The 23,275-nt window shown below is 40.0% G+C and overlaps 3 protein-coding genes across 5 annotated transcripts; all 3 read left to right on the top strand.

Moving 5' to 3' along the window:
• The first annotated feature begins 4,857 nt into the window (after positions 1–4,857).
• On the top strand, positions 4,858–9,463 carry LOC121809902 (mitogen-activated protein kinase 20-like). The gene is made up of 10 exons (XM_042210748.1): positions 4,858–5,234; positions 6,199–6,607; positions 6,719–6,846; positions 6,954–7,013; positions 7,321–7,470; positions 7,570–7,725; positions 7,814–8,025; positions 8,103–8,204; positions 8,427–8,593; positions 8,681–9,463. Exons 1-10 carry the CDS (start codon positions 5,208–5,210, stop codon positions 9,124–9,126), a joined length of 1,857 nt encoding a protein of 618 aa, XP_042066682.1. The 5' UTR covers positions 4,858–5,207; the 3' UTR covers positions 9,127–9,463.
• Positions 9,464–11,656: 2,193 nt separating this feature from the next.
• On the top strand, positions 11,657–12,700 carry LOC121807358 (probable xyloglucan endotransglucosylase/hydrolase protein 25). Its single transcript, XM_042207578.1, has 3 exons — positions 11,657–11,950; positions 12,056–12,216; positions 12,300–12,700. The coding sequence occupies exons 1-3, from the start codon at positions 11,904–11,906 to the stop codon at positions 12,332–12,334; spliced, it is 243 nt and encodes an 80-aa protein (XP_042063512.1). The 5' UTR covers positions 11,657–11,903; the 3' UTR covers positions 12,335–12,700.
• A 3,234-nt stretch (positions 12,701–15,934) lies between these two features.
• Positions 15,935–17,224, top strand: LOC121807170 (peroxisomal and mitochondrial division factor 2-like). 3 transcript variants are annotated; one of them, XM_042207374.1, is made up of 2 exons: positions 15,935–16,051; positions 16,274–17,224. In XM_042207374.1, exon 2 carries the CDS (start codon positions 16,283–16,285, stop codon positions 17,033–17,035), a length of 753 nt encoding a protein of 250 aa, XP_042063308.1. In that variant the 5' UTR covers positions 15,935–16,051; positions 16,274–16,282; the 3' UTR covers positions 17,036–17,224. The 3 variants fall into 3 exon arrangements, with proteins under 3 accessions (XP_042063308.1, XP_042063309.1, XP_042063307.1); XM_042207375.1 differs by having other exon boundaries at positions 15,936–16,055; XM_042207373.1 differs by having other exon boundaries at positions 15,949–16,106.
• Positions 17,225–23,275: the final 6,051 nt, after the last annotated feature.

The following is a 23,275-nucleotide window of genomic DNA, read 5'->3' as shown; positions in this document are numbered from 1 at the left end:
TGGTTTTACTTATGTTGTTGTATTGAAATACGTCATTTTCCTATTAATCATGTTATAATTTTTGTTGATGTCAATTTGTTGTTCTCACTTTATTTTTATTATATTATATTCTAATTATAATTTCGTAATACTTGAAGGCAATTGCTTTTTTTAAACAAAAATATACGATTTTGTTCAATCCACAAACGCTTTAAACAAAATTTTGAATGTACAAAATTTGGCACTTAATAAAATATTTTCGTATAGAATTTGTCTAAAATAATCAATGCTTATTCATAAAATTTGACCAAAATAATTAATGCTTACAAAAATAAAATACCAAAATAAAATACGTTTTTTTTTGGTAGAATAAATATACGTTTTTTGATAAGTAAGGAGTTTAGCCTGAAAATATGTTATTTTTTGTAAGGAGCTTAGGCCATCCCTAAATCGTCCACCCCATTGCGGGTGCGTGACATAGGCCGCGGACGATCGTCGCACCCTATACTAAGGGCGCGGAGTATAGCGCGGACGATGTCCATCGTCCACGCCATCGTCCGCCCCATTGCGGCCTACGCGGACGATGGCCGCGGACGATAGGCCATCAGCCGCGCCATCGTCCGCCCCACTGTGGGCTACGCGGACGATGGCACGCGTTTTTTATTTTCTATTTAAATCTCGTTTCTCATTCATTTGTACATACGAACATATCGATTATCTCTTTACATATTCTCTCTCAACATCCAACCAAAATGAATCTCGGCGACGACACCAATAGTTCTAGTTCGTCTGAGTCCGGTAGTTCGACGTCAGAAGCATTAGATGCAGCCGTTGAAGAGGCCATGGCGGCATGCTATGCGGCAATGCAGCGCGAGGAGGAGGCGGCGGCAGCGGCGGCTGAGCAAGTCCATAGGCCTATTCGACATAGGACGTATGTCCGACGCGACCACCCGGAAGCTCACAAACGTCTGGTTGAAGACTATTTTGCCGATCAACCACGATGAGGCCCGACTGTTTTCCGCCGCCGGTTTATAATGTCGTTGTACCTTTTTCTCAACATTGTTCGGACATTGTCTTCACGTGATGAATACTTCACGTTTCGGGAGGACGACCATTGCAAAAGTGCACGACTGCTATTCGTCAGTTGGCATACGGCACCACGGCGGACCTTTTTGACGAGTACCTCCACTGCGGGGATTCTACAGGCCGTGAGTGTCTGAAGCGCTTTTGTCGGGGGATAGTAGAGGCCTATGGCGACACATATTTGCGCAAGCCGACTGCCACTGATTGCCAGGGTCTGATGCAGATGCACGAGACGGCGCACGGGTTTCCTGGGATGCTCGGGAGCATCGACTGTATGCACTGGCAGTGGAAGAATTGTCCGACGGCGTGGAGAGGCCAATTCACAAGTGGATACAAGGGCAGCCACCCGACGATGATCCTTGAAGCCGTCACTGACCATCGACTCTGGATCTGGCATGCTTACTTCAGCGTAGCCGGGTCGAACAACGACATTAACGTCCTCAACTCGTCTACCCTCTTCACCGAGCAATGTAACGGCAACGGCCCGGCCATCGAGTTCACTGCCAACAGACTCCAATACCATATGGGGTACTACTTGGCCGATGGCATCTACCCACGGTGGCCAGTTTTCCTAAAGACGATCAGCTACCCAATTGGTGAGAAGAGGGTTTTATTTGCTCAAAAGCAGGAGTCGGCGCGGAAGGATGTCGAGCGGGCATTTTGTGTGCTCCAATCACGGTGGGCAATTGTGAAAGGGCCGACTCGTTCCTGGTACAAGGAAGTCATCGCCAATGTCATAGATGCGTGCATAATCATGCACAACATGATAGTCGAGAATGAAGGCGGAAGCAACACCGATTGGAATGAAGATGGCCGTGCATCTAGCTCGTCCGGCACGTCGACCGAGACACCCGATAGAGGGTTACCGTTAGGCTTCAATGAGGTTCTATCTAGACATGCCTCAATGCGCAACCAACGGGATCATGCGCAGCTCATGAGCGACATGATTGAAGAAGTGTGGGCTCGTAACCGTCGTCGCTGAGTTTGCATTTTTTTTTAATTCGCATTGTAATGTATTAATTTTTATTAAATGAAATGAAGTTTTTGAAATTCGTATTTTAATTTATTAGTTTTTTTAAATTCGTATGGATTTTGTAAATATTAAAAAATTATGATGTGGCGCGCCATAGGGAGCGCCTTAGGGCGCCCCACTGCAGGTGGGGAGGTAGGAGGATAAAACTGATGACGTGGCGCGCCTTAGGGCGCCCCACTGCTGATGCCCTTAGCTTGAAAAGATGTTGATTTTTGTAAGGAGGATAGTTTAGTAATTAATTTAAATTAATGAGGACAATTTTGGCAATCATAATTTTAATCCTTGCTTGTGACTTATTGTACCAAACACTATAATAAGTAAATTAACTAATCGAAACTATGACTACTATCATAATGGTATCATGTCGAGTCGAAACATGACATAGCTATCAAACGAGCCCTAACATTACTTCTATCACATTTTCTCCCCATCTCTCTTACTTTATCAATTAAGTATTAAAACTCGTGTTATTTACAATTTATCAAAAATTTTTTGAAGGGAGGGAGGTAGTATTATATTTTTAATATAATTTTTAAGCACTAGTAGTATAATATTAAAAACATTTTAACGAAGAATATTTACTCAACATAATCTTATCCAAAACCTAAGTTAGTAAGGCCATCCACGTCCCTGTCTCTTATCCGTGTCTTAACCGTCTCATTTCTTCACTATTCATGGGCCCCACTGTACTTTTCACTCCATCTCTTAACTAAGAGACAACACCTGCATCCCTCCATCTCTTAACCATCTAATCCCTTAACTATTCATTCAATTTCATTTTTATTTTTATTTCCAACAAATTCAATTAATAAAAACACACTTCATTAAATAAAATAAAATTACAACTTAAAATTCTAAAAAAAAAACCACATTAATAAAATCCTAAAAAAATAAAAAAAACCACATTAATAAAATCCTAAAAAAATAAAAAAAATACATAATTTAAAAAATACATAATTTTAAACTCAAAGAAGCAGAAGAAAGAGTTGTCTAATGACGATCAAGTGCGTCTACTGGTTGCCAAATTTTGCCCAAATGTGCTCCATTAGATCCTCCTGGAGTTGGGCGTGGGCGCTAGAATTACGTGTCCTTGCCCGAACAGACAACCGCTCTTGCAAAGACAAATGCACTCCATTGTGAGGCGGACTACTTGCGATAGAGCTTCCCTGGGTTTCAGGGTCGAACCAATTTCCCGCCTCAGGTCCTTCGTCGGCGACAATCATGTTGTGCAAGATTATGCACGTATACATGATGTCGACCATATTCTCCATAAACCACGTACAAGCCGGGGCTTTGATAATGTTGAATCGAGCTTGGAGAACCCCGAGCGCTCTCTTCACATCCTTACGAGCAGCCTCTTGCTTCTGCGCAAAAAGAGCCTGTTTTTCGTTCATCGGCCTATTGAACGTCTTCACCAAGGTTGGCCACTTCGGATAGATGCCGTAGGCAAGATAGTACCCCATTTTATACTAGCGGTTGTTAGCGATGAAGTTGATGGCCGACGCTTTACCATTCAAAACTTCGCTGAAGAGGTCGGATTGGTTGAGCACGTTGACGTCGTTGTTCGATCTGGGGACCCCGAAATACGCATGCCAAATCCATAGCCGGTAGTCGGCAACGGCCTCGAGTATAACGGTGGGGTGGGTGTCTTTGTGGCCGCTCGTGTATGACCCCCTCCATGCCACAGGGCAATTCTTCCATTGCCAATGCATGCAATCGACACTGCCAAGCATCCCGGGGAATCCGTGCACTTCTTTGTGAAGTCGGAGCAGAAACTGACAATCTGCGGTGCTTGGCTTCCGGAGAAATTCGTCGGTGAAGGCTGCCCAGACGCCTTTGCAGAAGTTCATCAAACACAGTCTCCCAGTGCTTTCCCCAATGTGCAGGTATTCGTCGAACAAATCCGCCGTTTGTCCAGTAGCAAGCTGACGGATTGCTGCAGTACATTTATGGAGCGTCGTGTGACTGGGACGGCCAATGGCGTCGAACCCTTCTTGGAAGTTCTCTTCCCGGGCTGCCAATGTATTTGCGATATGCATAAATAGCGGTTTCAGCATGCAGAAACGGCGACGGAAGTAGGTCTCTCCCCATACCGGGTTCTCACAGAAGTAATCGCGTATCAACCTTGCGGCGGCTTCCTCCCGGTTACGATGGATGTAAATCCGGGATCGTCTTTGAGGCGCCGCGGCTTCCTCCTCCTCCCTACGTCGATCTTCTTCTAGCGATTCTTCCATTATTCGACGCATTTGCTCAAATGGATCCATGAATGGATTAAATTTGGGAGAAGAATAATGTTTTGAGATGAAGAATGTAGAGTGTTTAAGTGAGAATAGGGAGTTTTTTTATGGTGAATTAATTTGTGGGAATGATTTGATATTTATAGAAGTGATTGGGGGCTTAAAAAGATATTTAAAAAATAAAAAATTTGTAAAAAACGGCTATAAACGGCTAGTATATTTTTGGGATTTCTTTTTTATTTTTCGGTTTTTTCCTGAATTTTTAAAAAAACAAAAAAAATATTTTCAACGGAAATTAAAGATGCCCACTCACGGGCCGACGACTAGGCGTCACGGATCAACGGGAGCTCGCCACGTGGACAAGGCGCGTGGCGAGCTGGCTGGCCAGCTCTCTCTTCCGGGCAAGACGCCCGACGAGATGAGATCTCCGTCTCGGTCTCGGAGAGACGAGACCGAGACGGATAGGAGACGCGTTGTCTGATGGTCTAGTGGTACAACTAGAAGCAGAAATGTACAACTCAAACATTCACTTCCTATCGCTCTACATATACTGATATACACATCCTCTCTCCTACAGTTAGTGTCGGTGTCAGAAGCAACCCCATCGTCGGAGCAACCGCAACGTTCCTTAAGATCCACACATTCACGCACTCGTGTGAGTAAGCTGTTGATGGTTGTTCTAGAATTTCTGGTGAAAACGGAGATAAGGAGTAGCGTCAGGTTATATGAGGGATCGGTTTCTCTTTTTTCTACTGTGATTCTGCTCTTTCTCCATTCCAAGTCGAGTTGGATGGGCAAATGCGGCTGCGTTTTCTGTTGAAATTCGTGGCGGAATTGGAGAGCTGCTGAAGATTCTTTTCTTGGGTTTTGGAACAATGCAGTCTGATTACCTAAAAAAGAAGGTCAGCTCGATTGTGATTGAAAAAAGAAAAGTTTTTTTGAGGTGTATGATTTACGTATTACAAAAACAAGAAGATTTTTTTTATAGATTTGCCTGTTCTTGATTATCAGTTTTACTTGTTTTGTACTATTCGTCTTCAAGAAATAAAGAAAAAGAAAGAAAGACTTTTCTTTTATGACGAGTCTCAAATTGGGGTTGTTCTTGATTTGTTTAAAATACATCAATTTTGGTAAACTATGAATTACATTGATTGATCAGACGTTTGAAGGCTAGTTTTGATGTTTGATTAGACTGGTGATGGATAGATGATGATTGGAATTTTGGTGTCTGAAATCTGTAGCTTTCTGCATTTGAATTCAGTAGACTCTTTCAAAGAAATGAATAACCGAATGCTGTCAGCTGCAATTACACTGCATATTTCTCATCATCTCTGATTGAACGCTTAAACTAACTGATACTATCTTCTCCATCTTAATTTTTACTATGTTTCATGTTGTCTGATTCTTTAAAACCATGATTGGAACAAGTGTTAGCTTTACATGGCTTACAATGTTGTGTAGTGGTACTTGTCTACTACGGAAGCTCTTGCTTGGAGTACATTTTTCGTGTTCTTGACTATGAGTTATCTTGTTCAAGTTCAAGAAACGAAAATGGTGTAGTTATTTTATACTATGACTGATCAAGATCCAATGAAGTTTAAAATGTTACATTGTTGCATTTCCTTGACTAGGATGATATGTGAAATGGTTTCTCCTATAGGTTTGTGTGCTTGTGTGTGGCCAATCTCCTGCATCTCTGTACCTACTCTCCTTTTTTTGCTATAGCTTGAAATGTTTTTAACACCCACTGGGTGGTGTATAAATGAAAGGCTGCAGTATATATAGTGCAATTGTTGTCTGCAGTTACTGTTTATTTCATTGTTTAATAAATTGTGACTGTATATCCAATCTCTTTGATTGAATCAGGGTTCAAAGGAAATGGACTTCTTTTCTGAGTATGGGGAGGCAAGCAGGTATATAATCCAGGAGGTTGTAGGAAAAGGAAGTTATGGTGTTGTTTGTTCTGCGATCGACACTCATACTGGTGACAAGGTTGCAATAAAGAAAATCCATGGCATCTTCGAGCACATATCTGATGCTGCTCGGATTCTCCGAGAGGTAAAGCTTCTCAGGCTTCTGCGGCACCCAGATGTTGTCGAGATCAAGCATATCACGCTTCCCCCTTCAAGGAGAGAATTCAAAGATATTTACGTGGTTTTTGAGCTAATGGAGACTGATCTACATCAAGTTATCAAAGCAAATGATGACTTGACACGGGAACATTACCAATTTTTTCTTTACCAATTGCTTCGTGCCCTTAAATATATTCACACGGGTAATCCTTCTATTTGTATTCCTCTTGACTAATCCTTATCCACCACCCCACCCTAAAAAATAGATAAAGTGCAAATCTTTATTTGATCATTACTCTGAATATATGCTGCAGCTAATGTCTACCACCGTGATTTGAAACCAAAGAACATCCTGGCAAATGCAAATTGTAAACTGAAAATATGTGATTTTGGATTGGCCAGAGTTGCATTCAGTGACACACCGACGACTGTATTTTGGACGGTATGAACAGGTGTTATTGTCATTGTTATTTATAATGAACAATTAAAAGAGCTGCTTTTCTTTATGCCTCTTTCTGATAGTTGTATGCACCCTGTCATAAAACACAGGATTATGTTGCTACTAGATGGTACAGGGCTCCAGAATTATGCGGCTCGTTTTTCTCAAAGGTATGTTTCTGCATTTGTCTCCCTCTTCATTGTTTCCCTGTCACTGTATTCTCAATATTGGATTGGTATATTTTTATATAGAGAGATTGTGAATAGGATGATAAGGGCATGAGAGTTTTATAACAGTTGGGTACATCTGTACACGTGTCATCAAATGGTGAAGTGCCTCGTGTGTGATTCTCTTCAATGCCTCATCGGGAGCATTGGTGTGTGAAGCTCATTTATAGGTTTAGTTTGTTCTTCTTGTGCCATGGCATCAACATTTTTGGCCGTCGTTCCATCTTGAATTTTTTACTGTACATTTCAGTATACTCCAGCTATTGACATATGGAGTATCGGCTGCATTTTTGCTGAGGTGTTGACGGGGAGACCACTTTTTGCTGGAAAGAATGTTGTTCATCAGCTGGACATGATAACCGATCTACTCGGCACTCCTTCAATGGATACGATTTCTCGAGTATGCATTCTTTATCATTTTTTATAAATTTGAAGGTTCTCGTTGCATATGAGACCCTACTTAGTTTTGGTAGTATCTTTCTTGTATTCTTCTTTTTAGGTGCGTAATGACAAGGCTAGGAGATATCTCACAAGCATGAGAAAGAAGCCGCCGATTCCTTTTTCACAGAAATTTCCAAACGCTGATCCATTAGCCCTTCGGCTCTTGGAGAAGCTGCTTGCTTTTGATCCAAGGGACCGGCCTACAGCTCAAGAGGTTTGCTTTGGCCTGAATCCCGTTCTGATAGGAAATTATTTGAAAGCTCGGGATGATTAGATGCTGCATATCTCTTGTTTGCCTTTAGGCACTAGCTGATCCGTACTTCAAGGGATTGGCCAAAGTTGACAGAGAGCCATCCTGCCAGCCAATTTCGAAGATGGAATTTGAATTTGAGAGGCGGAAGGTGACAAAAGAGGACATTCGGGAGTTAATATTCCGCGAGATACTAGAGTACCATCCTCAGCTGTTGAAGGACTACATCAATGGAATCGAGAGAACTACCTTTGTCTATCCGAGGTGATATTCTTTTTACTCAAATCTCTTCACTTTTCAAAAATGCATGTTGCTAATGGTGGGAATTATCTTTTACCCAGTGCTCTTGATCAGTTCAAGAAACAATTTGCTCATTTGGAAGAAAATATTGGCAAAAGCTCACCAGCGATTCCTCTTGAAAGAAAGCATGCCTCCCTTCCTAGGTAGTACTTACTATTTAATTCAACCTTGCCCGTGGATTTATTAATGAATTTCTGTCTCCGACTTTGGATGTGGAAGTCCATTATTTACGTGCTAGTAATTCGAAGATATTCCCTATATTCGTGTTCTTGATTACTATATGTTTGCTAATCATTATTGATATTTGTGGCAATCAGCTTTTAGTCTATTTCGTGCACTCACCAGCAATCTTTTGCATGATGCAGGTCTACCGTTGTACATTCTGGTGCAGTACCACCTAAGGATCAAGCTACCGTTCATCCCAAAGATCGACAAAATGGTGAAGAATCATGCGGTCGAAGTTCAAGAGATTCCAATGGGATTCATAGTAGTTTCCCTAGAACATTGCAGCCACCGCAGAGGATCCTACAAGGTTGTTCGATATAACGAAGAACCTCTCTCGTTCCATATTTACCATAGATTTTCTCAAGAACTGATGTTTAATTCAAACCCTACACAGCTAAACCAGGTAAAGTAGTTGGCCCAGTTTTTCCATACGAGAGTGGGAATGCCACAAGAGATGCTTATGAGGGAAGAACTCTGGCACGAACGGGTGTTGCTCCTCCCCCTATCCCACCGACAAGTTGTTACTATAGAAGCAGCAAAGACAGGCTGGAAAGACCAGCAGCAGAGACTCAGAAAACCTTGCCACCTCAGATGACGAAGCAAATGCCCAACTGTGAGATGGCTGCTAAACTAGCTCCCGATACAGCAGTTAACACAGGAAGCAATCCTTTTTGCATGAGTCGGGCTGCAGTGATGAAGGTCGATCACGCTCATGACAGAGTCAGGGTTGACGCGAACCTTCTGCAGACCAGAGCTCCGACTCACGCAACTACAAACGCCAATGCAGCTGCGCACAGCAAGGTAGGTAGTGTTCAGTATGGCATGGCGAGGATGTATTAGCACACGTATTTAAGGCAATACACCTTCGAGTATGTAATTGCTGCTCGGGGGGATGGCCGTCGTGTACAGTAACAAGGGGCTTGTAGGGCACCTGGAGCAGCCCTAATACGATAGTAACATGTTTGATAGCATCGCCTTATTTTGGTGGTGAATCCCTTAGCTAATGTTACCTTTTACTTATGTTTTTCATCATTTTTACTTTGGTAAAAGATGAGTTTCTGCTTCTGCTGATTTTGGAATGGAAATCTCTCTTCTAACATATTAGCATGTAGTAGTATAAAATTTGGGTGCAAGACGGTGAAGCTCAATCATATGTAAATTTCGATTTGCCATGCTAGTTTGGTGTCTTTAAATTCATAAAAGAGAAGTTTTATTTATTACTCAACTATGATACTTTTGCAACTTGCAATTTGCCAACTCGATTTAGTTTCTGGGAAATTAATTGGCGGTGGATCAATTAACTAAACTTATAGTAACTGGCAAAACAAAAGTATCTGGATTTAGAGCATCCACAACCGTGCTCTTGCGCGAGCACGGTTGTGGGCCCGGCGCCACTATTCCTGCCTGCTCTCTGGCAAGAGCACAACACCCGCAGCTGTGCTCTTCCGCAAGGACAAGCACAATTCAATTTAAAATTCAATTAAACAAAAACATTTCCATAATATTAAAATTCATTACAAAACCACAATAAATATTACAAATTACAAATAAAATAAAAAAGACATAATTAAAATCCTAAAAATAAAAAATTACATAATTAAAATACTAAAAATTAAAAATTACATAATTAAACTCCTAAAAATTAAAAATTACATAATTAAACTCCTAAAAATTAAAAATTACATAATTATTGGCTAATATTACCCGTGGAAGACTACTGATCCGGCGGCACTAACCCCAATTATTTTTGGAGACCCAATATCATGGCCTTGTGCGTTTGAAGTTGCGTGGGGGTCATAGTTGACCTATCGGCCATATTGAGTTGGCCTAAGAGCATCCACAACGAGTTGTTAGGGGGTGGAGGTGGTGCATAGGGAGCGGTTTCGGGAAGACGGCGGTTGACCGCCACCTTCTTCCTTCCTTGCGGTCGGCGTTGGGAACCGCTCGGTCCGGCGTCGGGGCTACCCAAGTTAGCTCCGACAAGTTGGCTAGCCACTTCTTCGGAGCCAGCGTCGGATAGGGATACCGACCTTGACCGTTTGGAGGAGCCGCTAGAGGAGGATGTTACGCCTCCCATATATTTCGGGTGCGTCCGCGTATCCTACCAAACGTTGAGGTACTTGAACGACTTGCAGTTCATGGATTGGTAGGTGCTCAGCGCGGCAGTGATGATGTCGACCTCGCTCCGGCCGCTCCCGACATTCCGCTGTTCCTGGAGGAAATAGCCATTGAACTTGCCAATTTCATCGTTGACTCGGCCGACGGCGTTGCGCACCATACTCTCGTTGCGCTCAATCGTTGCCGGCGGCCGGTTTTCATTGTACCGGCGAGCGACGCGCCACCAAAAGTGCTCGCCGGATTGGTTCGTGCCAACCACCGCATCTTCGGAGATTTCTAAGTACGCCTTGAACAATTTATCCATCTCCGCCGGAGTGTACGGTGTGCGGACACCGCGAGTAGGAGGAGTTGGAGTTTGGGAGGGGGCGGTCGGCCTAGGCTCCGGTGTCCACCCGTATCGCCATTCGGAGGCACCTTGATCGTCGACTGGGTATGGCCGGTAGCCACCCGGAACGCCCGAACTTTGGGTTTGAGGAGGGGCCGAATATTCCGTTTCCGAACTAGGAAACGGTTGTGAACCCAACCATTCGGGGTTCCAACCGTGAGAGGGCGGGTGGTAATCGCCTTGGACGGACATTGTTATGTTGTATGGTGGAAGAAAAGATTGAGAATGGATATGAGAGAATGAAGATGAGAATGGATATGGGAGAATGAATATGAGAATTGTGTAGTTTGATGTGAATTTTTTGGTGTGAAAGTGGAGGTATTTATAGATGAAAGTGTGTATTTTTTGGGGGGGAAATTAAAAAAATTAAAAAGTGATAAAAAACGGTAATAAACGGTTATATTTTTTTTTGGGAAGTGAATTTATTTTAAATTTTTAATAATTTTTTATTTAAAAACTGATTTTTAATTAAAAAAAATATATTCAAAGGCAACGACTATGGAGTTGCCCAATCGCCGTTCGCCACGTGTCCTGCTCGCTGGCACGGCGCTGCTCGATCCAATCGCCGTTCGCCACGTGTCCTGCTCGCTGGCACGGCGCTGCTCGATGCATCGAGCAGTGCTGTGCCAGCGACGCGAGCGCGGCGGCGGCGAGCCTCGTCCTTGCCAGCGGCGCGGACGGACGCGGGGCCCGGCGCAACCGTTGTGCATGCTCTTATGCCGAAATCAGCCAGCTTTCATTTTCAGAAACCGCGGTCGAGCTCCACTCCAGCTGTCCCCACCGTTGGATCTGCAATACTAACTGGAGTATATAAATATTACAAAAAAATGCAAACACTTCACTCCTACCAAATCAAACTACACATCTACACACACTTCACTATCTTCCTTTCCCGTCTCCCTTGAACAAGAGCAATGGGTGGTGCATCTTGTAAATCCTTGTAGTCTCTATTCTGTTTGGTGCTGTTGTTCTGAGCTTCGGTTCCGGCGATTTCTACCGCGACGCGGAGATCACGTGGTGGAAGGCGGGCGGCAGCTCACTCTCTCGCTAGACCAATACTCTCTCTGGCTCCGGTTTCCAATCCAAGAATGAATACTTATTTGGTAGATTCGATATGCAGATGAAGCTCGTCCCTGGAAACTCCGCTGGAATACTTTCTTCGTAATTCTGCTTTCCCTTTTCTAATTAATTCTCACATTCTAATTGAATTACTAATTACTTTGTTTGTTCTAAATTCTAATTCAAATTCAAATTTGGAACTTGCAGTTGTCGTCTCAAGGAGCAGGACACGATCGATGAAATCGACTTCGAATTTCTGGGGAATTCAACCACCAACGTTTTTGCCGGCGGAAAAGGCGACAAGGAACAGCAATTCCGCCTCTGGTTCGATCCGACTTCATCTTTCCACACCTATTCCAACGCATCATGTGAGTGTTGATCTAATTACTTTGATTATAGAATTGTTGAGTGAAATTAATTAATGGTGCAAGTAATTGAATTGAATGTACAGATTTATGGTGGGACAACATTCCGATCAGAGTGTGACGAAGCCATCGGGACTCCGTTCCCTAAAACGCAGGCGATGAGAGTTTACTGCAGCTTGTGGAACGCCGACGACTGGGGCCGTGTCAAGGCGGATTGGAGCGACTTCAACATCAACTCCGCCGTTGGTGATTCCGCCAACAATGCGGGCAGACGCAGGACCTTGACGCCCAAGGCAGAAACAGGCTCCTAAGATGGGTTCAGCAAAACTATATGATCTACAACTACTGCTCTGATTCTAACCGCTTTGCTCAACGATTCCCTCCCGAGTGCAACCGCTCCCCATTTTGAATCACTCATTCTTTTTATTTCCCTTAATCATTCATTCTTTTATTTTGTTTACTGATTAATCAATTGAACTTAATATCTTTATTATTTTACCTATATTTTGTCCTAATTTATAAAAACAAGGATACTTGTGTGACCGTGGGTAATGATGTCCATGTAATATATCACATGAACGTCATTATCCAAAAATCGATTATGTGTTCGACCTATTGATAAAGGGTATTATTTGCTAAAAATACGAGGGGTTACACAAAATTGCTAATAGTATAATAAATACAGAAATTAAAAACTTTACTCCTCTCTCTACTCCTCTCTCTGTATCATAAGAATATGCTCTCGTGTGACATACTAAAAAGGAAAAAGTACATACTCTTGTGGAACACATATAATCAAGTATTTAAGATATACTCCCTCCGTCCCATGTTACCTGCACTATTCTATTTCGACTCGTCTCAAACTACTTACATTATTTCTAGTTTAAGTTAGAATTAATATATTTAATTAATATGTTAGACTAAGTTAAGAGACTCTTTATTAAGTTATGTCTCATTACACCTAAAATTCTAATTTAATTATACTAAAAAATGAATCCCAAATTTACTTCCTAAATAAAAATTGCGAGTAACGTAAGACGAAAGGAGTATCATATACAGGGTTACACCGGATACCTAAATAAGATATTAGTACTACCATAACTTGCTTGGAATCTTAATCAACATATCATATGCCGGGTTACACCGGGTACCTAAATAAGATAGTAGTACTATCATAAATTGCTTGATATGGATGCAATTTGTTATAGCGCTACTGCGCTAGTATCAAATTGTAATATATTGACTGTTTAAACAAAAACTGTAATATATTGACTGTTTAAACAAAAACAGAGACAATCTTCTAATTCATCCATTGGAACAATGTAATGTTTTCAATTTATCAATGGGGTTAAAACCCAGATTTTACTTAAACGGGGGATTGCAGCTCAATTAATAAAGGAGTACTCCATATACACTTTTCATCTGCTATTCTATATCTCATTTGAGATTAACACAAATTTTTACAAATTAAAAAAAAAGAATGAAATAAGTTAGCTAAATATAATTAACATCTTTAACCATTTACATCAAACTCAAACTCATATTTCCATTTATATTAAACTCAAACTAATTTTTGAGTATAAATCACACTAAAAAACAATTTTACTCCAATCATTCACACAAAATTCAAATTTTATACTCTTTATGTTCCTTGTTAATAAAGTCGCTTCTTTTCGGCACGAAAATTAAAAATAATGTGTTAAGTGGACAGTGAATAAAGTAAGAGAAATGAAGAAAGAATAAAGTATGAGAAATAGTTACTCTTTGCTAAATGACTCAATTATCTTTTTGAACTTCCCAAATAGAAAAATGAATTAACATAGATCAGAGGGAGTACCATTTTTAGTATATGTCTCACAAAATTTTTACAGTTGCACCATATTTGATGTTGTTCCATAGAAAAATTTAAAATTGGGTTTGAGTTTGGTGTATAGGGCTGACAATTTTTTGCAACGACACGTTAATCTGACACGAATCTGCTCGAAATGAATAGGTTTGGGTCAAAGCTTATTAGGTTCGTGTCCTTATCGGGTCGACTCGTTAAGAACGCGAAATTAATAGGTTTAGGTCAAAACTTATTGGGTTCGTGTCCTTATCGTGTCAGGTTCAGGTTACCCATTACGAAATAATATTATAATATTATTAACTTTTAGCATTTTAAAAAATGATAATTTTTTGTTGGATTTCATTGGATTTTGTCGCTATGAATTTATTGAAGTTATTGTTCATCAGATCAGATTGTGTAATCAGATTTTAGGTTTTTAATTAGACCTTTACAAATCAGATTCAAAGTTTTGTAACTTTTGTTAATCAAGAGCAGTTGTTATCAGGTTCTTATCGTATTATCAGGTTCCAATCGTGTTATTAGGTTCTAACCGTGTTATCAGGTCGTGTTGTTATAGTGTCATGACGTGCACGTCTTGTTATCGCGTCGTGTTGACCCAAGGTGGTTCGTGTCGTTAATGGGTTCGTGTCGGGTTTGTGCAGTGTTCGGTTTGAGGGTAGCAAGTCAGGTTCGTGTTCGGGTTTGGGGTTTTCTTACCAGATCGAGTGTGTGTTTGTCCTTATTAGATCGTGTCGTTAATAGATTGACCCGATAACGACTCAACACGCACGATTTGCCACCCTTATAATAATGTATGATTGGGGAAGTTTTTTATATAAAAAAAAGGTACTCCATATAGTTTAAGAAAGAAGATGGTATAAAAAGAGATAATCTAGTGCGCAAAAGTGTCATTTTAAAATTACAAATATTGCGATGGACCATAAGACCATCCACAATAGGCGCCCAGCGACCGCCCAGCCGAGCGCCGGCGCTGGGCGGTTCGCTGGGCGGTCTATTGCAGCCGCCCAGCGGACGATTGGAGAGAGAAACCGCGCAGCGCTGGGCGGTTTCGTGGCGCTGGGCGGTGCGCTGGGCGATCCGCTCGGCGCTATTGCAGCGCCCGGATCGCCCAGCGCGATTTTTTTTTAAATTCGAATTTTTGAAATTCGAATTTTTAAAAAAAAATCAAATATAAAAAAATATTATTTATTTATAAAAATTGTTTTCTATATATAAAAATCAATTTTTATAAATAAATTTATACTAGAAATTCGTAATAGCCCATATATATTTAATGGGCTTGCGAATTTATGAAACTCATTCTTGGTTGTCTCTCTTTTATAGAGACATCCTTGAATGTTTTATGTTCCACTTTCGATGTGAGACAATCTCATTCAAGGATTTTCTATAAAATTGTATTTTAAATTATGTCATTTTTATTTTTTTATGATTTTAATTATGTCTTTTTTTTATTTTTTAACTTTAAGTTGTAATGTTATTTTAAATTTTCATTTGTAAATTTAATTAATGTAATTTTTTTTAATTATGTACTTTTTAAATTTTATTAATATTAGTGAATTTTCCCGTAGATGTCTCGTAAATTAAATTTCGTATATTGCGTTATTGTTAATTATTGCATTTTGTATATATTTGTTAATAGTGATGTGGATAGTATATGGCTAGGCTATGGTTGGGCTATTGCTGGGCTATTTGCTTGTTTTGATGATGTGGCAGGAGGATTTTTAGTGATAATGATGTGGCAGTGGCTAGGCTATGGCTGAGCTATTGCTGGGCTATTTCTATTGTGGATGGCCTAATAATATTATGGTTAGATAGGTTTTCTATATGATTAAACGCACAGGAATAAGTACTTTAATAGGACGATCTATGTCGATTAAATTTTAATATAGCCCGTTTGAGGAGGAGTAGTAATTTTTTCCTGCCTTTAAAATACACAGCATTTCTCTCTCGACTGAAAATTCCATAAACCCTACAATCTTCCGCACACCCTAGGCAGGTTACATCTATTTCTTTCTTGAATCTCTTTTCTCTTCATGGAATCAATCTGGTAACAAATTGAATCGTAAAATTCCGTTTTCGATATGTCCTTATTCTCTGTTTTCCCCCCATGTTGTGCAATTATGAAATTCGTCGATTTGAGCATCCGCTTGTTTCTTTTTGGATCAAATCTGTGTTATTATTATTTTCAATGCGTTCTCTTTTTTGTGTTTATAGGAATATTTAATGGCGGACGAGTCGTCGTTCCACGAAGAATTCGCTGATGCTGACAATGCGGATTCCGACGAGCTCAATCAAAGGATCAATGATCTCGAGGAGGAGAACACTAAGATCGTCAAGGAATACAAGCAACAAATAGATGAGCTGAAGGCATCTGTTGAGAAATTGGAATCCGAGAATGCGGATTTGAAGAATCAAACAGAGAACGCGCAATCGGACAACAAGGCGTTTGGTGCTGTGGCTGCGCGCGCCGCGGATCTCGAAGGCGAGGTGTCGAGGCTGCATCACGATTTGGCGACCGCGATGATCGATTTGCAGGAATTGCCTGGATTGAAGAGCGAATTGGAGGGGATGAAAGGGAGGGCGGTGGAGAAAGATGTGAAGCTGGATGCGGCGGAGAGGGAGAAGGCGTTGCTGGTGGTGGAACTGGATGCTAGGGATAAGCAGATCCAGGTTTTCAAGAAGAATGTGGAGGAATTGGAAGCTGTGGTGGGCAAGGGCAAGAGCAAGGGTTCTGCGGAGAAGGATGGTTTGGCGATGAAGGTGGAGAAGATGAAGGCTGAAATCAGCGTTCTGCAAAGCTGTTTGGATGATAAGGAGAATTTGATCAAGGAGCTCGAGCGTCACGGCAATGATAGCCTTGGAAAGAGAGGGTTGGTTTGTGGCCTGAGGCAAAGGGAGTGGATGCTTGTGGGTGGCTCGGCCATTGCTACTGCTGCTGTAATGGTGGGGTACATACATGCTGCAAGGAAACATTGATTTGTGCTTCTTCAATGGTAGTAAGGTAGAGAGTAGGAGGATTTCTATATTTCCTTTTCTTCTTGGCCGAATTGGGAGAGTTGTGCTTTAGTTTTGGATAATTGTTGCTTTTGGTTTGTGCTTGATGCTAAGTTTTGGGGACAGTTATTGTTGATCGGTTAATGCTAAAAATGTCTTGCTCTTGATGCACATCATTTTCTTGATCATTTCTTTCAAGATTACCATGATTTTGCCACCATGCTTGAATCTTTGACCATATGGCATTTATTCGCTTGTGATCTTGTACTGTTTTTGTGTGCCAATATGTTATTCAGCAGAAAAGTGAATGTGAGCTTCTCTGCATGTAAGAAGGGTAGAGTGTCCGCCCTATTTGTCTGTTGTCAGGACCATTTCCAGCCTTCTATAACTATTATTGATACAATTATCAATTGTACCCAACATCTATCTACACAACATTTAAGTTCGAGTCCTTAGCATGGTATGGCCATGGTGGCTATGTTCGTCACTTGTAAATTTCTCCACTGACACTGGCAAACCTCTGTATTTAATTTTCAAGCAATAAAGTTTGCCCTTTTACGAAGCCCATTTCGTATACGCCCATTATTTTAATATATTATTATTATTATTTTAATTGAGTCGAAACTTGATCGAGTTGGAAAGAGAGAGTGGTAAAAGTAAAAGGTATGAAGGCAGAAATTGAAGGCATTTTACCGCTGTTTTAAATTCTTCCTGTGTTGGCATTTCAGCTCCTCGTGATTCGTGCTATTTTCAACCAAAAGACCTCTCTCTCTCACACACACAGAGACAGACCAGTTACAATACAGAATACAGATGGGAGTGAACCCTGTTGCTCTACAAACAACACAAAAATAAAAGAGGAAAAGTGAATAAAGAGTCTGTCTCACTCTGAAAATCCCTTTGAACAAAATGCTGTTTTCCTACTTCCAACTCACTGCTCAGTGCTGTGCTGCACTTCCCCCCTCCCTCTCTCTCTCTCTCTCTCTGAACCAAACACCCCTTGCGCTATTTGGGTTTTTCTTCAAACTAGTGACTTTGCTCATGGCGGCAGTGGCACCATATTTTCTCAGACCATGGCCTCTCCTCCCAAAAGGTCACTCTTTCTTTCCTTGCGCTGTTTGGGTTTTCTTTTTTTATCTGCCCTCGATTTGTTATTCATATTTTTTGTGTGTTCATACAGCTACATTTACTTTACAAGTTGCGAGCATTTGCACTTACAAATTTGTCTATTTTTCTTTTTTGCTTTCTGTATTCTCTGTATTGTTTCATACTAATTTTGTCCATGGGAGATCAAATCTACAAGAAATTGTTGCTATTTAAGTTCCCATGAACTGATTATGCTAATAGAAATGTTACTGCATGTGTATACAATTCGAGATTTTAGTGTGCATTCAGGAACTAGATGATGTATCGAATTAAAGCAATGTACTATGAACTAGTCTTTTAACCACAGTTAAAAACAAAAGCCATAGTTTAGGAGTGTCACTTACCTTTTTTTGTTAACTCAACCATCCCTCATTAAAGTAATTCAAATCTTGAGAACAGCATAAGAATTCATTCATCTTTGATGCCAATCTTGAATGTTGTAATACTCAGGTGCCCTCTGTTTCTGCTAATTGAGGCCCTCTTCGTTCACAAATGACTAATTGAATTTGGCATAAAAGATGTATGAGAAAAAGTTGAACTTGATGAAAGTAGCTAGGTGGGTGTTTATAGTCTTCCATTTTGCGCACCGCCTAATCTCTACTGCACCACCCAAACAAAAATCTCAGCGTATGGTGTTTGCAAATAAATCCAAGTTTTCTGTTTGTTTCCTCAAAGGCAACATAACCTTTTCCATTGATGACATAATCTTTTCATGTTCAGATCGATAACTCTAGTTTCACATGGTCGTTGGCTGATCATCGATCCAAGTTCCATGACGACAAAAACATAAATTCAATTAAGTGTTTGAATGTCGAAAGATATCTACTAAGCACTAATCTGAGTTATAGCGCTTAACTAGTGTTGGTACTTGGTAGAGGGAAACTTATTGGTCTTCTCGTAGTCATCAGACAAAGAATTATGATCCTGTGCAGATTTAAATTCTCCGCTGCTTGAGTTTGAAAAATCTTGCCTTTCTTGATTATGTTTTTCATCCCCATTAAATACTTGCATATCTAAAACTGGAAGCATTGTTCTGTTCAACATTGAATACAAGGCCAGAATAGTACTGTGTTGTGAGATAACACAGAAAAGTATACACAGAATGTTGCTGTCACAACATGAAGATTTTTGTTGCCTATGCTAAACTGAATAATTAGTGATTGTTCTTTCTTGCTGCATTTTCTTTTGTTACTTTCTATTAGGATTTTCTCGACTTTGTGGCGTTTGATTGCAATATGGACTGTTGATGTTTGTGATGATCATGTAAGTTCGATTAGGTTTTCTTGTTTTTATAAGGTTGGTTGTTTCGACTTGTTTGTTGTGCAGGTCTCGAAACCGGTGAGCTGATGCTCACTTCAGAGATTTGGAGGAGCAGAACACTACATTTGGGTGTTTAGTGAAGATGTAGATTGAGAAATTCATAATATCTAAGGTAGGGAATGAAGCCTTTGGTCCGCAAAATGCACAACAAATACTGTAACATGTTGATAATTCCAATAGTGTGATTCGAATGAAACGAATCATCTTTCATGTCTGAGATTTCTGCTATTCTAAAATTTTGCATTTTTTCAACACACATTTGTTGTATCATTATCATATATATGTACTCGTTCACTTGCTTGATTCGTATGCTTTCTTAGTTGTTTTTTTGTTTTGCATCTAATGTGGGAAAGCTACGTGTTAAGTAGTAGTAGTTCGGATCCTCACCAACATTCCTTTTATCACCCCTCAATTAATTGTTGACTATATATGTATATGCAGTCATAATACCGACAGCCACACAAGTACTACTGTTTTAATTAAAAGTAGAGGTAGAAATTTAGTTCCATTGATACTATTCTATCACAATATAATCAGTAAACAAAATAAAAGAATGAATGATTTAAGGGAAATAAAAAGAAAAAAATGATTCAAAATGTGGAGCGGTTGCACTCGGGAGGGAATCGTTGAGTAGATCATATAGTTTTGGTGAATCAGAAACTGACATGAGTTGGGTACCAATTATCATCTTGAAAGCAATGAGGTCATTTGAAGTCTAACATCATTTCAAATCTCAAATCGCACATAGAATTTCAGCTCTCGCATCAATAATATCCCACTAAAATTTCGAATATTATACAACACCTATACTCAATACATTAAATTATAACCACTACTTATAGTATTTTCTTTTTTTATAACTATTATCCAATTCCATTTATAAAACTTTCATTATTTGTAATATACGTAAATATTTAATGACTCAAAATTACATTAATTCAGTACCAAAAATATAATTTAAATTCTTAAAATTACATAAATTAAATACAGATTACACAGTTTTAAGTTTCTAAAAATTTTAAGTAGAGCAAAATGAGAAAAATGTCACAATTATATTCTTTATATTGAAAAAAAGAAACCTCTACTAAAAAAAGAAAGGAAGCAATATTAAAAAAAGTGTTATCTAAAAGTCAATAAATCCTCGGATTAATACGTAATCATAGCGTACTCCGGCAAAATACACTTCAACGACCCTAAGACTTAAGAGCATCCACATCCATGCTCTTGCCAGCGAGCACGTATATGGGCCCGACCCCACTTTTTCTGTCTGCTTTTAGGCAAGAGCACAACACCCACATCCGTGCTCTTCCGCAAGGACGAGCACAAGGGTCCCACCATTCTATTATTCAATTTAAATAAAAACATTTCCACAAAATTAAAATTCATTAAAAATACCTAGAATAATATTACATAATTAAATTCCTAAAAAATAAAAATTACATAATTAAAATCCTAAAAATAAAAATTACATAATTAAACTACTAAAAAATAAAAATTACACAATTTAAGCGTAAAAATACCCCCGGCGAAGACTAATCATCATCCGGCAATACCCCCAACGTTCTTTGGAAATCCCGTATCATCGCCACATGCGATCGAAGTTGCTGGGGAGTCATATTTGACCTATCGGCCAAATTAAGTGGGGGGTTGAGGTGGCACATAGGGAGCGTGAGCGGGTTCGAGATCGGGGGCGGATGGAGTCCCGGCACGACGGTGGTTGGCCGCCACCTTCTTCCTTCCTTGCGGTCGGCGTTGGGAACCGCTCTGGCCGGCGTCGGGGCTACCGAAGTTAGCTCCGGTAAGTTGGCTAGCCACGTCTTCGGAGCCGGCGTCGGATAGGGATACCGACCTTGACTGTTTGGAGGAGCCGCTAGAGGAGGATGTTACGCCTCCCCTATACTTCGGATGCGACCGCGTCTCCTGCCAAATGTTGAGGTACTTGAACGGCTTGTAGTTCATGGATTGATAGGTCGACAAGGCGGAACTGATGATGTCGACCTCGCTCCGGCCGCTCCCTGCCGACCGCTCTTCCTGGAGGTAATACCCCTGGAACTTTTAGATTTCTTCGTTGGCTTTGTATATGGCGTTGCGCATCATACTCTCGTTGCGCTCGATTGTTCCAGCCGGCCAGTTTTCATTGTACCGGCGACAGATGCGCCACTAATAATGATCGCCGGATTGGTTCGTGCCAATCTCCGGATCTTCGGAGATTGACAAGAACGCTTTGAACAATTGCTCCATCTCCGCCGGAGTGTACGGTGTGCGGACACCGCGAGTAGGAGGAGTCCGAGTTTGGGAGGGGCCGCTCGACCTCGCTCTAGGATTGGGTGTCCACCCGTATTGCCCTTCGGGGGTATCTTGGTCGTTGATCGGGTAAGGCCGGTAGCCACCCGGAACTTCCGAACCTTGGGTTTGAGGAGGGGCCGAATATTCCGTTTCCGGACTAGGAAACGGTTGTGAACCGAACCAATCGGGGTTCCAACCGTGGGAGCCCGGGGGGTGATCGCCGTGGCCGGACATTGTTTTGTTGTAAGAGTAAGAGTGAATGAAAGATCGGATGAGAACTGAGAATGGAAATGAGAGAATTTGGATGATAATTGTGTAGTGTGGTGTGAATTTTTAGTGTGGAAGTGTGGGTATTTATAGATGAAAATGTGTATATTTGGGGAAAAAATTGAAAAATAAATTTAAAGTGGGTAAAAAACGGATATAATTTTTTGGGAAGTGGGAAAATATTTTTTTTATTTTTAATCACACGCTGGCACGGACGTGTTCGATGCATCGAGCAGCGGCGGACAACGTCTCCGTGCCGCTGGTACGGACGGACGGACGCCGTCCTGCTCGCCGTTGTGGATGCTCTAAAACGTATTCCTGTTTAATTTTTGGTGTATGCTTTTAAAAACGGCATATTGTCAAAAAAAATTTGTATAGTTTGATCTAATATTAATCAATTCCATCATTTTTATAAAGAGTTATTTATATTAATTTTAATTTTTTAAATTATTCTATTGATTTAAAATTTTAAACTGATTCATGATTTTTCATAAATTTGTAATTTCACTCACAAAAGTTATTGGCTATAGTATGAAAAATATAAAATATACTAAAATATTTTGACTTTTATTAATTTTCACTCAAATTTAAATCAATGGGGACGAGTGAGAAAAATGTTAAAGTTGTGATAATAATTGACTACTCCTTTTTTTAAAAAAATTATGAGAAATTTAACCAATTTTTATTTATTATTAAAGAAAATTTACCCTTTTCAAAATTAATCAACTTCTATTGTTAATTTTTTTTTCACCACATATTAAATTTCTAAGTAATAGTTTGACTTTCATTATCTACTACTCCTATTATTAATTTTCTATATCTTTTATGTTACTCATTTCACACTAAAATTTGTACCTTTTTCAAAATTTATATTTTCAGGGATGAAGTGAATGTCGAACCTTTTGTTTTCATCAAATGTTCTAACTTTTGAGAATTCAAAATACTAATTTGAATGAAAGATTGAGAATATTAATTAATACTACTAATTTTTCAATTGTACTAGATCTATTTCAAGTTTAAGACCTAAAAGTTTCAAACCACATTCTCTTGAAATATATTTTGAAGTTACTCAAAATATAATCGATAAATTTAAACATATTTATCATTCAATTTTTAAAAAATTTAGCAGAAAGGCAGAAACTAAATTTAACCAAATTATGCAATTTTATGGACAATTAACCTCTTATAATTAGCCAATTTCAT

The sequence above is a fragment of the Salvia splendens genome, chromosome 6 (assembly GCF_004379255.2).
Source record: "Salvia splendens isolate huo1 chromosome 6, SspV2, whole genome shotgun sequence".
Classification (NCBI taxonomy): Eukaryota; Viridiplantae; Streptophyta; class Magnoliopsida; order Lamiales; family Lamiaceae; genus Salvia; species Salvia splendens.
This window is presented reverse-complemented; position numbering and strand designations above follow the sequence as displayed.